The 14688-nt window shown below is 34.7% G+C and overlaps 2 protein-coding genes across 2 annotated transcripts; both read right to left on the bottom strand.

Annotated features, from left to right (window-relative positions):
* Positions 1-514: 514 nt before the first annotated feature.
* LOC110802026 (uncharacterized) lies at positions 515-1423 on the bottom strand. The gene is made up of 2 exons (XM_056838800.1): positions 1186-1423; positions 515-1104 (listed from the first exon to the last, which is right to left on the bottom strand). The coding sequence occupies exons 1-2, from the start codon at positions 1421-1423 to the stop codon at positions 515-517; spliced, it is 828 nt and encodes a 275-aa protein (XP_056694778.1).
* Positions 1424-11720: 10297 nt separating this feature from the next.
* On the bottom strand, positions 11721-14081 carry LOC110802041 (probable inorganic phosphate transporter 1-3). The gene is made up of 2 exons (XM_022007477.2): positions 13904-14081; positions 11721-13793 (listed from the first exon to the last, which is right to left on the bottom strand). The coding sequence occupies exon 2, from the start codon at positions 13724-13726 to the stop codon at positions 12131-12133; it is 1596 nt and encodes a 531-aa protein (XP_021863169.1). The 5' UTR covers positions 13727-13793; positions 13904-14081; the 3' UTR covers positions 11721-12130.
* Positions 14082-14688: the final 607 nt, after the last annotated feature.

Below are 14688 nucleotides of genomic sequence, written 5' to 3'. Positions count from 1 at the left end.
CTATCAAAGTAGAACCTCCATCTATCCTTGATTTCCTTATCTCCCACCAAAACTTTTTGATCAACATCTTTCACACATTTAATCCTCCCGATGTCTCGCGTCTTTCTATCTCTCATTCGAGCAAGTCTATAGATGTCTTTTTCACCTTCCTTTGTATCCAATCTTACGTAAAGATCCTGATTCACCTTTGCTCTAGCCTCTCTTACGGCCTTCTTTGCTTCCCTTTTAGCCTCCTTGTACTTCTCGTAGTTCTCATCACTTCTACATTTTCCCAACTCTTTATAGAATTCTCGTTTAGTCTTTATAGCTTGTTGCACAACTTCGTTCCACCAAGATGTGTCCTTACTTGGTGGCATGATTCCTTTAGATTCCCCTAGGACCTCTTTCGCCACTCCCTTTATGGTGTGCTCCATTCTTGTCCATAATGAGTCTATATCCAAATTCATATCCCCGGCCCAAATACCTTCACTTGCCACCTTTTCCACGAATTTTAGTTGTTGCTCCCCTTGAACTTTCACCACTTGATCCTAGGCTCCACTAGTGGTCTTCTCCTTCTTATATAACTTCTACCTCGAAAATCAAGTACCACAAGTCTATGTTGGGTTGCTGTACTCTCACCCGGAATCACCTTACAATTGGTGTAGCACTGTCTCAAAGCATTCCTTACTAAAAACAAGCCAATCTGACTCGCATTATCTCCACTCCTATAGGTTACTAGGTGAGATTCTCTTTTCTCAAACCAAGTGTTCATTATACCCAAGTCATATGCCAATGCAAAATCCAAAATAGCATTTCCCGCTTCATTCCGCTCCCCATACCAAAAACCACCATGAATGCTTTCAAATCCATCGCGACTTGAGCCTACATGTCCGTTGAGATCCCCACCAATGATCAGTTTCTCACTTCTAGGGACACGTTGCACCACTTCTTCTAAATCCTCCCAAAATTCTTGTCTAGTTGATGCATCTAGTCCTGCTTGTGGTGCATAGGCACTCACAATATTTACAACTTCATCCCCTAACACAAGCTTAATACTCATAATTCGATCACTCTTTCGGGACACGTCCACTACATCATCAATATAATATCTGTCAATAAGGATACCTACGAATACCAAAGCTTATAACCCCATGGAGCTATTTCTCTTGCCTTGTTTCCAACCCACTTAGTCTCTTGCAAATTAACATAATATGTTAATTCTCCTCCTTCTCATAACCTCTACTACTTCGACTAATCTCCCCGTCAAAGAGCCAACGTTCCAAGTCCCAAAACGCATCCTACTACCCTTACCCCTGCCCTTACCATGAAACCTTGGATAGTTAACACCACCCTCGGGTGGCGCACCGCTTCCGGGCGACGGCCTAGCAACCCTTGCATATTTTCCACTACACCCGGGCCTAGGAAGTGTAGCGCACCCTTGCATATTTGACACCACCCCCAGGTGTAGGGGTGGCGCGCCGCTTCTGGGCGACGACCTAGCAACCCTCAAATATTTTTCACTACACCCGGGCTTAAGAGGTGTAGCGCGTCGCTGAGAAGGGGACGCCCCCACGATATTCCATTGTCGATTCATGTCATGATATGTGGCTTAGTTTTAATGCTGGCCGCCACCAACCTACCGCACCCTCCTCCTTTCTCCGGACTTGGGACCGGCAGTGAATGCCGCATACGCGACACTCACAAGTGAATGTCGCATACGCGACACTCACAGGCGGAGTTTACAACTAGCTAGTGCATGGAATGGAAAACTACATGAAACTTACGAAGTAGATCTAGCCACATTACAAACTAAGTCAACCTAACGAACACAAGTCGCAACGTCCAAGTTGTGGGATGAAGTTGGCATGCAAGTAAGAATGTAAATGAGTCAAGTCAAGTCGAGTAATAGTGTTATCGAGTTAAGCTTGTTAAGAATGTAAATGAGTCAACGTGTTTGAGCATGTTCGAGCATGCTCGAGCTTGAACGAGCTATTTTTTTTAGAAAAAAAAAAAAATTGTTTGAGCTGGGCTTGTTTAATAAAATATTTGTCCGAATCGGCCTGAGCTTTCTCGTTTGTGTTCCAAGTTAGCTCGAATCCAACGAGATTTGCAACTCAACCTTTTAATGAAGATAAAGACCTATTTAATAGGTAAAATTTATATATTTTACCACACAAAACTTGGATTTTACCATTATACTAATACATAATGTACGTATATTCTATAATTAAATTACAATTTTTTTTATAGTATTCTATTAAAATATTTATAAGCTATTAACGAATTATAAATGAGTTGTTTGTGAACACTAACGAGTTGAACGTGATGTTTTCCAATCAGTAAAGCTCACTTAGTAAACGAGCCTTAAATATTTTCTCGAGCTCGTTCAATTGCTTAATGAAGGAACTTTGACAGAGCTTGTCCGCGAGCTATTAGCGAACATCTTGGCTCATTTGTGTTCCTTCGTGTAGAAAAGAGCAACGACCATAATCAATGCATCACTAATTAAATACCAATCAAAAGAAAAATGAATCAAAAAGAAAAATAACAAAATGGAAGAAGTACGTATAAATTACTCATGTCTCCATAATCATCTGTATTGCATATATGCATGGCTGTAATATTAATTACTCCATGAACTTGACGGGATCTCCCTCGAAAGTCAAATTTACCATTTTTCATTAATAATAATAATAATAATAATATAATAATAATAATAATAATAATAATAATAATAATAATAATAATAATAATAATAATTACGTCGATTATTTTATTCCTGTCATCCTCAGGTGTATGACGTGAGGTCACGTAGTTGATGAAATTTTAAATGGTAGACATGTTATCAGATAAACTAAATTCGTTCCCTCTAGAAAAAAAATCTATATTTATTCTAGATAAGTACAGCTGTACAGAGAACAAAATAAATATATGGATACTGATTATGACCCCTTTTAAAATCATTACTCTTTATAAATTTCCATAATTTGAGTACGTATCTTAAATATGGCATAGGATTGTGCTTCTGTGTTTTAGGTCGAGTCTATATGTCTAGGTTTGCTAGTCTCGGCCTAAGAAATATGCAATGTCATGCCACGAATTTCATATGGCCGACTCATGCACAACTCAGACCCAAGGCCGGCCCTGGGGCAGGGCATAAGGGGCCGTCGCCCTGGGCCCCAGGAAAAAAGCCCAATATCAGTTAATCTAATCTAAGTGTGTATGTATAATATTTCATGCCCATTTGTTTACATTAGGAGACGCAGCCCAGTTGTTTGTGTACAAATGATTTCGGTATGTCCACCCAAGTTCGATCCCTACTAGGCTTTATTTTTTTTTCCCATTTTTTGTTATTTCTCATTTGCTAACACCACAAAGTAGAGCCATATACAATCCTTATAATCATAATATTTTCTTCTTCTTTTGTTAATCTAATCACACTCTTTGTTTTACTTTGGAGTTTAGAAAAAAATAATTGATTTTTAGTTTATTGTACTTCAAAAATTATTACCGACTTGCTGAATGGTCTGTTAATTACTAAATCATTGTAGTTTTCAATTTTAAGTTTCATTATCCTTTAGTTATTCAAAATATTTATTTCATCCAATTTTGAAATTTGAAGAGGTCAAGTTGTTGTAGACTTTGTCTTATGTTACCTTAAATGTTTGAAATATTAGAATATAATTCATGTTTAAGGCACAAGTTCGAAAATATTCAAGCCTTTATATTTCGTAATTAGAGTAAATTTTTCTTGGCGAGTTTAATTAGAATAGAGTAGTATTAAGTCTTAAAAAGTGAAATGTCAATTATTTACATACATTTTTTCAATCATAAAGTACAACACGTTTATGAGATTTTTTTTTCACGTATCATTAAAAGGGCCTCAATTTTTTTTTCGCCCATAGGCCACAAAAAAGTCAGGACCGGCCCTGTCAGACCACACGTTAACTTGCACAATATATAGGGCCAAAGTAGATTTTACGGCCGAAAACCAGTATCATTTATATGCCACATTTCTTCCAAAACTTTGTAACGTTAAATTGGCATGACTTGCATTGTATTCTCAATTACTACGTAATAATTATCCTTGACTCCTTGTGTACGTGATTTATATATTGTGTTGTTTTTATAGAAAAAACCCTTAATTGATGTTTTTATGAGGCTATGTTGGTGTGAAGCTTCTTATATTTGCAACCGAAATACGATGCACCTTTCACATCATCACATGTGCATCGATCAGTGCATGCATTAAAAAAAACCCATGTGTTCATATGTACATGCAGTGTGTGAGTAGGAAAATGTGAGAGAGTACATCTTATACAACTAGGCCGGTGCATGACAGATGTTGTGATGTTGGTCATGTTACATGCATGCATTATATCCATGATTCTTCGCTTCTAGACCACGTACCGTAAGTACATGGCATGTCTTCTTCCTCATGACATTTCAACATAAGCGTGCAACAAGTAGCAGAGCCTCGGAGACATACTAGTCGGATCGGAGTTGTCCGCCGCAACTTTGAGGCTTTGCAGTTTGCACTACGGACGTTGCCACGCATTCTCTACCATTTACTACCTCCGTTTCAAAAAAATCTTTACAGTTACTATTTGCACGAACTCCAATGCAATATTTAACTATTTAATATGTCCAATTTCGTATGTGAAAAAATTATAAAAATTGATATTCTGAAAATACATCCTAATACCAATCTAACTAGATCTTACATGTAACGTTTTGATGTATATAATGGTGCGAATTTAAGGTCAAAGTTTTTATACTTTGGACACATTTTCCAAAGCGTAAAGAACTTTCTGAAACGGAGGTAGTATATATTTCTGAACACTACATAAAAAAACATTCTTCAACAGAAAATGTAACGCCACTTTCGAAACATTCAAATGGATTCACTGCGTAAGTACGTAACATGAAAGCGATGCAATTACAAGGATGAAAAAAAATCCATGAGGAACAGACCTAGCCACCCAGGTTAACGGATCCTTCTTAAAACATTGCTATTTTTAAATAAAAGGAAGTAGAAAGTTTATATAGGCATGTTGGTCTCTATATGTATATACGTACTTGTACTTTGTATATTCCATCTGTCTCTTAATACTCGACCTGTTTTGACCGGATACGCTTGTCGATGCACAACTTTGACCATCTATTTCTTTAACTACATATTATAAAAACTTATAAAAATATTAATATTTTGAAAATATATATTAAGATGAGCCAACAATATATTATATAATTTGTTTTCATATACTAGAAATAAAATAGGGTCAAAGAGAATTATATGAATAGTGCAAAAAGTCAAAACAGGTCGAGTATTAAGGGACGAGGGAGTAGTTTAATTTCTAATTAAATAATAAAAATACTCGTTTCAAAAAAAAAATTGATACGCAAAATTAAAAATTAAAATTTTGACTTATATTTTTTAAAGTATGTATATCAAGACAAATCTAATAAGATCGCGATTATAATTTTTTTATTAGGTAAAGAAAAAGAACCTTACTGAATCAACACCTATCAAATGTTAATAAGTTCAGTCACGCAGGTTTTCGCTTGAGTCAGGGCTCGATCTTGTTACCTCCAAGTTACAAAATGAGTTCCCACCAGCTCTACTAACCTGTATCAGATCTAGATCACATGCTATACATAAATGTATTATGGGACTAAGGAAACACTCCGTTACTTTGTAAGAAAAACAGGGGACACAAATGCCAAATGGAGAGAGAGGTGGGAGAAAATCTAACCCGTCTAAAACGAGCAAGAGTTGCATCTCAAGGTGGTCCAAAAAAATGGGAGGGAGTTGGAAACTAGTGAAGGTAATGGAGTGAAGCAACATAAATATTTACAAGAATTTCATCATTACACATTCCGCCGGAAATTTCGCCGGCATCTAATAAGCATATACTATAATTTGTGCCGGAATCTTTTCCGGCATCTATTTAAGCATATACTGTCACTAAACCAGTCAACGGCAATTGTTTTTAGAGTTGACTTTATATACTTGGTAGACTAATAATAATACGGAGTATAATGTTTCCACGACAAGGAACTAATTAACTTAACTACATGAGTGCAACTAACTTAATTTATGGTTATTGATAAATTATTTGATCATTGTTTGAATGATTCAAGTGTGAGATAATTATTCATTGTTAACAATGTGTACCCGAGAGTGTATACTTATTAGTTGACTTTATAGGATAGGATTCTAACAACAGTTATCTAGCTGTTTATAATTTAAGATATACTCCGTATATATGAACATGGCAGGCCAGTTGCCCGCTACATGGCCCCTGATACGTACTACGTTTGTTACCCTGGCCCTGAACGAGGAGGGGAGGAACATATGTTATCTCAAAGAATTCCATCTTGTACGAGAGTAAAAATAACCTACCAGACCATTCAACTCCTAGCAGAGAAAGTGAACCGCTTGGCAAACCTCCTAGCGGAGCAGCCGCAAAGGTAGTTGGTGAAAGCAATACAAACACTTAAAGGACCGCGCGGACCCATAGGTATGCGGGACAACGATCTGCTAGACGACAACAGAGGCATGTCGTTAAGCAAAAGGACAAATAACAAGAACATCGCCAACGTACACGCGGCAACATCTGAATAGGCAAAAGTACTAAATAGTACGCCTATAAATACTATCGTCCCCATTCATTTGCGGACACGTTTAATACAAGTACAATTCTTAACCCTCTCTACTTTCTCTCTCTAAGAATATTAGTTTACTTGCTGACTTAGGCATCGGAGGGGGTTTCCTCGGTTAAACCCCCGAGGTTAGCCTACGTTTGTTCTGTCTGACAGGACAGCGTCTCCACCAAGAGTATCTCCGCGGTTCCACACTCGGAACAAGTGGCGCTAGAAGGAGGGGACCTCCAGGCCTCGTTCTTTGAAAACACCCAACCCCTCACACAATGACAGAGTCAAGTGAGCTGGTAATCCAGCAAATAGAACCACCTACTTCCAAAAACAACCAAAGACCCACCACAATACCTCAATTCGGCATGCCCCAAAGTGTCGGACTGCAAAAAGAAACGCCTCAACCCAGAGCCATGGCAACCCCTAGCCAGGTCATCCAAATCTCAGCTGCTGTCTGCCTGTCTCGTTAGCACGCCTGGGAGCACCCAAAAATCTAAACGGTAGAGCCCCTTTACTCATATGTAACATAGAGCAATATGGATCTTGCAATGAAGATTCAATCTCACTAAAGTATGCACAACTCTTTTCCAAATTTGCTTCCAACCCAAAAACAATACAGAATTTCAAAAAGGCTTGATAAATAAGAGCAATAGACACTTCATCAGATCTAGAAAATAATACTCATTCCGTCTCGGAATACTTGAAACGGTTTGACCGGCATAGAGTTTAATGCATTGTAATTGACTTATTATTTAATTAGATATTAGTTGGTAGTGGGGTATTTTTTTAATATAGGTAATGAGATGTGTATTAAAGGGGTAGGGGTGGGGTTGGGGTAGAGGAACTTTTAATGTTTTTTTAGGGAGTAAGGATGTATGTGGGTCCTTGAAAAAGTGAGAAATTGATATAATATTAATAAAAAAATTCATTTTTAGAAACGTTGCAAATAATCCGAGATGACCATATAAAGAAAGCGTTTCGATTATTTCGGGACGGAAGGAGTACTACAATTTGTTAATTCAAAAATGTTTCATGTAAAAATATATTTTATCACTTTGTATCTCGTAAATAATTTAATATAATTTGTTTTGTTTTTAAATTTCACTCTGTAAACGAAATCATTTAATGTTAAAAAGTGATAATGTAAAGAATCTATTAAATGAATTTGTTAATGAAAAAAGATTTCGAATCCATCTTCAGTTTTCTTCTGTAGATATAAAAAACTATATACAAGATAATAAAATTACTTGAAATAACATACATCATTTGTGTTGCATCTTCTAAAAAAGAAGTTTGAAAAACTTTCACTACATAGAGAATTTCATCACGAGTCACTTCGAATGTACCAAATTTCTCAAAAATTTTGTTCCCTAATTTCAAAAGCAAATTAGTAGTTCGTAAGTCAAATAGTCTAAAAAGAATCTATATTCGGTCAATATTGTTAGTTTACCCATCTTTTTTTGATTAAACAAAAGTCGTATCCTAACATCTTTGTCGGGAAAAAAATTGTTTCTTTAAACATCCAGGTTTTGTGACAATCTCTCGTGTCATTTGTGTAGAAATTCATATAATTTTTTTACCGCGTGTCTGCACGTTAAAATTAACATGACAACGCCATTGTCGTATATAATCGTCCCGGTGCTTTTGAACTCATCAATTCATATCTAATTACGAATTACATTATTTTCCAACATACTAAAATGCATTTATCCTACGATAACAAACAATAATAAATTATTTGATTATAAAAAACACTTATGTTTGTATTTTAAAAAAATATAATTCTAGACACTTTGGCTTTCTGTAGTATATTATTTTTAATCCGTGAATGATTTCTTATAATCGGTATTTTAATAATGGTTTTCTCTTATTATAGTTTCGTAAATAGTTTCAAGTCATCATTTAATTTTCAATTTCATAAATGTTTTCACGTAATTTTTTAATTTGAAAAATGTTTCATATAAATATATAATTATCAATATTATGAATTTGTATCACGTAAATAATTTAATGTAATTTGTTATTTCTAAATTTTCAATATGTAAACGAATTAATTTAATAATAGAAAGTTTTCTAATATATATAAAATCAAGACTATAAATTTATAGGTAGAAATATGTAATCCATATTCAATGCAAAAAATTTCGAATCCATCTTCAGTTTGTGTTGTGTCATTTGTACATCAATTACAAATACAAAAAAAAAACTATATACAAGATAATAAAAGTACCTGAAATAGCACACATCATTTATGTTGGATCTTCTGAAAAAGAAGGCTGAAAAACTTTCACTACGTAGAGAGTTTCATCGCAGGTCATTTGAGTTGAAATTCTTATAATTTTTTACCGCGATTCTGTACGTTAAAATTAACATGAGAACGCCATCGTCGTATACAATCGTCCCGGTGCTTCTGAACTCATCAATTCCTATCTAATTACGAACTACGTTATTTTCCAACTTACTAAAATCCATTTATCCTGCAATAACAAACAATAATAAATTCTTTGATTATAAAATAAAAAACACTTATGGTTGTATTTTAAAGAAAATAATCTAGGACACGTATTATTTTTATTCCGTGAATGATTTCTTATAATCGGTATTTTATTAATGATTTTTTTTTCTTATTATAATTTCGTAAATAGTTTCAAGTCATCCTGTTATTTTCAATTTCATAAATATATAATTATCTATATCAATTTGTATCTCGTAAATAATTTAGTGTAATTTGTTGTTTTTAAATTTTCACTCTTTAACGAATTCATTTAATGTTAGAAAGTTTTTGATAGCTATAAAATCAAGATTATAAATTTATAGGTAAAATTATAGTAATCTATATAAGAATTACGTAGTGTAAATATACTATCATATTTCATTCATGATAATTGACACTAGCAAAAATCTTCAAATCGGGGAAAAAAAGTCAATTTTTTTGAAAAAAGTAGAATAGTTGAATTTTAACTTTAATTTATGATACATTTTGGGTTTGAGTTTCAAAAGAGAATTTAAAAGAGGGGTGACGTTGTGTTTTTTCTTGAAGCTGAATTGCAGTACTATTTGTTTGTAGAATATAGATGAATTTTAGTAAGTTGGAAAAGAATGTAATTCATATTTTAACAAGAAAATTTTAAAAAAGATAGAAACTGATCAGATTGGTAGTGTCGGGACAATTGTATACAACAATGACATTCTCATATTATTTTTAACGTGCGGACATGGGGTAAAAGTTTATTGTTTAAACTACGCCTTTTTGTTAAAATTTTCATTTAAATGAATTCGTTTGCAGGATGAAAATTAAAAAAAACAAATTATATTAAATTATTTACAAGATACAAAGTGATGAAATATATTGTTACATGAATCATTTTTAATTCAACAAATTGTAGTATTATTTTAAAAGGGATTGGAAAAAATTTATCATTACCACAATTAAAAAAAAAAAATTAAAAACATCACACCAACAATTTTTTACTAAGTTTATAAGTCAAATTGTAAAATGTTAACAATGATTTGAGATGTAGATATACATATTCATTGGGATTGCATGTAGAAATAAAACACCATGATTGTTTTATGGAAGTATAACTAAAATTTTTCTGAAACGCTTTAATCGTGTGACGATTAAGGTTGTTCGTATGCAAGAGTGGTGGATGAATACGAAGAATAAACTACTGTACTTGCAATATCTTTCATAGCATCACTAATATTCAACGAATTGAGATTTCTCAGCTCCTCCTAATTTTTTTTCCATATAAATTTAAGAGTATCTCAAATATTATCTCGATAGGAATAACGAGTCGTACACCATGAGTTGATTAAAAAAATTTCAAGTCCATCTTAAGTTATGTGTTCTTGAAGGGAACGTTTTTCGAACCGGAAAAAAACAACTATTTTACATTCTTGGTCAACAAGGATGACCTCGAAGCAACCTGCTCAAGGCCGCATCGAGATCACATTCCACTGAGACGTTACATTGTTAAGTTTTTGATCTTTACCATGTAGCTCGTAAGAATGTAATATTCATTGGACATATGTTTTCGATCATATCTGCCAATATGAGATATCATATATAAGTCTTAATGTAAGACATAATTTACATCTCCAAATATCAGACTTTATCTAATCCTACCAGGAATGGATTTGCAGCACAAGAAACTAAGATAATTTCTTTCTCCAGATCATCTCTGTTTATAATCACTCTTGTTATTTCCATCTTCCAGCCTACATATTCCTCAAACTCAACTGCTAAGTTTTTCAATAAATAATTCTTTTACCGCGTACCCCCACGTTAAAAGTAACACGAAAACGCCGTCGTAGTATACAATCGTCCCGATATTATTAAACTGATTAGTTGTTATCTCATTAAAATTTATTTTTGTTAAAATATGAACTACATTAATTTTCCAACTTATTAAAATCCAACTATCTTGCACAAACAAACAATACTGCAATTCAGTATCAAGAAAACTCAACTTCTTTCAAGTTCTTTCTTGTGGTAATGACAAATAGTACAAACAATACTAAAATCCGTCTTTTTCAAGTTCTTTCTTGAATTCCAAAACCAAAATGTTTCATGAATTAAAGTTCAACCCTAAATTAAAGTAATTATACTTTAAGTTGTAAATTATCTGGTCCATTGAGTTTAGAGCAAACAAATGAAATCAAAGTAGTTAATGAGTAATTAGGTCGTCATAAAATGTTATGGACTTTGCCTCAATGTACATTTTCAAAATAGTTTCACCATCTTCTTGAAGAATTTAGATAAACAGAGAAGTATAGTTGAAGTTTGGGGGTTTGAGAATGTAAATTAATTAGCAACATTACTCAATAATAGTCTCAAATCTCAATACGTTGTTTCTTACCTAAAAAAGTTGATGTTTAACAATGATTTAACCGGTGTTAAACTTTTATTCACATATCTAAAAGTGCACTTAATATTAACCAATGAAAAAAAGTGACACACAAATAGTACACAAATTGTGGGTATGTGTGGTTTGCTTGTATAATAATTAGTACATGTATAATCAATCAACTACCTTTGGTAGAAAAACAAATAAGAACTGTAATAGGCAAATACGTAACACACAACCTCCAATTAACTAAAATTTATCCATATCACACAAAATTTTGAGTTTGTATATTTACAATGAAGTACAAGGGAATACAAGGTATTTTGATTTTCCCAAATACCTTATTAATTATATCAATGTGATCCAAAGCTCGGTTGAGTCTCAATACAAACAACAAAACCAAGCTAAGATTTACAACAAATTAAATCAATTTAAGAGAGAATAAATCCCAAAAAATATATAAAAACCAATTAATTTTGAGTTATATGTTAAGATGTAATTAAACAAGCCAACAAAGCCTAGTGGATCATCACTTATACTACCTCTGTTTCATAATGTTTTTAACGTTTTGAAATTGAACAAACCGGAAAACGTTAAGAAAATTATGAAACGGAGATATAGTAAGTGGTAATTATATTAATTAATCAAGCAAAAACTTTTCGGTCATATTCAGCATCATCAATATCAACTTCTCCAGCCAATTCTTCAAGAGATTTCCCCATTGGTTCCGGAATCAAGAATGTGCAAAGCATTCCAAGAAAGTTTATGACACCAAGAACTATCAGGGACTTCTTCTTCCCAATACCTACTGGATAATTATGACCTCTATTAGCCGGGTCTTTCTCTTGGGAGGCGTAGAGAAACCCGAACGCCCCAATTATAGCCCCGGCCTTCCCTGACGCGGCTGATATACCATGGCAAGTAGACCTGAGCCTAGCCGGGAAGATCTCAGCCGGAACGACGAAGGTGGTAGCATTAGGGCCAAAGTTGGCAAAGAAGAAGGTAAGACCGTACAATATAAGGAAACCAATACGATGATCCTTTGTTTTCCAATGCTCATAGGGTAAGGCAATGGCAAACATGAATATCGTCATGAAAAAGAATCCCATCATTTGGATCCACCAACGTCCAATTACGTCTATGAAGGCGACAGTAAACCAGTATCCAGGGACAGTCCCACAAAGAGCGATCAGGGTTGAGAATCTAGCTATCATATATACCTCCCTGATAGCACTCATCTCACCCGAGGGTGGGATCCACCCTACGGAGAAGTATAGATCCTTTTGGAAAAGGTTTTGACTGTAGAAAGCAATGTCGAGTAAGAACCACGTACTGGTGGTTCCTAGGAGGTGGATACCATACCGGCGAGCAAATTCACGCGAGAATAGCCCAAACTGGTGCCTTTCACTTAACACATATCTCGTAACCCTATCTTCCTCCGCGTCTAGAGTAACGTTGAGGACTTTTGACATGTCTTGAGCCGCCTGTCTAGGGTTTTTAGCCACTAGAGCGGTGTACCTAGCAGTCTCAGGCATCTGCATGCGCCAGTAGTACGTCAGAGCAGCAGGGAAAGCCCCGAACATGAAGACAATACGCCAGATGTAGTCAGCTTCCCGGGGTATAGAGGCTATTGGGTCCACATTAAAGGGAGGAGGTTTGAATTTATTTTCAAAAGTGGCCGAAACCAATAAGGCCACTATACCACCCGCCAAGATACCCATCCCTTGCATAGCAAAGACCGCGGCAATGAATGTCCCGCGAGTCTTCTTGTTAGCATACTCACACATGATGGTGGCTGAAAGAGGGTATTCTCCTCCAACACCAAACCCAAGCCAGAACCGAAAGAAGCAAAGTGAAGTCATCACCCCCTTTGCTGTTTTACCAAAGGTGAGTCCCGAGGCGAAAGATGAGAAGATCATTATAATCAAGGTGATACCGTACACTTTCTTTCGCCCCATACGATCTCCGAGCCAACCAAAGAAAAGCTGGCCAAGTAAGGTTCCACAAAGTGCGGCACCATTGACAGCAGCTGCAACATTGATAGGCAAAGTCCCGGGCTTCTCCGCGCCAGGAAGGGTGTAGTACAGACGCCCGAGCAGCCTCGCTACCATGGAGATGCAGAATAAGTCGTAGGCATCTGTGAAGAATCCCATTCCAGCAATCGCAATGGCTTTGAAATGGTACCATTGTGTTTTGGCCACATCAAGCGCATTAAGAACTTCCAGTTGTGTTCTTAACATCTTGTACGTGTTAATTTTCACTAATTAATCTCCTAATTTAATTTTTTGACCGTACATAATATCTTCCCTGCAATAATGAAATCTAATTAACAGTCTGGTTGGTGATGAACTTAATTCAAACACGCAATTTCTATAATGACGTGGCGAAATCGACGAGAGAAAGAGGTAAGAAATAACCTGTGTTAAAGTATCAAGATCGATTGTAGTTCATCAATTAAAGAAGAACAGAAGAAGAAAGAAGTTGATCAGGGATTGAAGAAATTGGGATGGCAATGCTTGTTCTGCTATATTTTAGGTCAATGCTTTAGACCTTAATTAATTAGCTAGGAATTATTTAGTTAAATGAAAAGGACAAAAAAAACTGAAAGAACCTAGCTAACTGTTGGATATATCAAAGGGTTAACAGTTTAAAATTTAAGAAATTAAATAGGACTAACATAATAACAATTTTTTTAATCAGATTTTTGTCCGTTTTAGTTTTTGGTTTTATGATTTTTAAAGTCATATGATCAATATATGCAGGTTGAATTATGAACACGAAATTTGTAATTCATATAATAATAGTCATCTTAATCTTGAAAACTGACAACACAAAACTAAAAATTATGGGCTCATTCGGTATCACTACCCAATTTTCAGTGACTATTTTTGTGATTTTCATATTTTCGTTTATTTTTCTAAAAAACAAGAAACTGAAAACATAAAACGATATGAATATAGTTTTTTTTTTTTTTTTAATTTTTTTATAGTGAATTAATTAAAGGGTGATGATAAAGGTCGCAAGTTGCGACAACATTTAGTTGTCGCAATCGTACGTGTCGTAGTTTAATTGGTACATATATGCGCCATGTAGGTTATGCGTCAGAGAAATATTTTTACTATCAATTCAATATTTTTACTATGAAAATTTGTAAATAAGGTAGTCGATATAAAGAAGGAAACAAATTAGAATATTAAGATTT

The sequence above is a fragment of the Spinacia oleracea genome, chromosome 3 (genome assembly GCF_020520425.1).
Source record: "Spinacia oleracea cultivar Varoflay chromosome 3, BTI_SOV_V1, whole genome shotgun sequence".
Taxonomy (NCBI): Eukaryota; Viridiplantae; Streptophyta; class Magnoliopsida; order Caryophyllales; family Amaranthaceae; genus Spinacia; species Spinacia oleracea.
The sequence above is the reverse complement of the archived record's forward strand: the minus strand, read 5'-3'. Positions and strand labels throughout refer to the sequence as shown.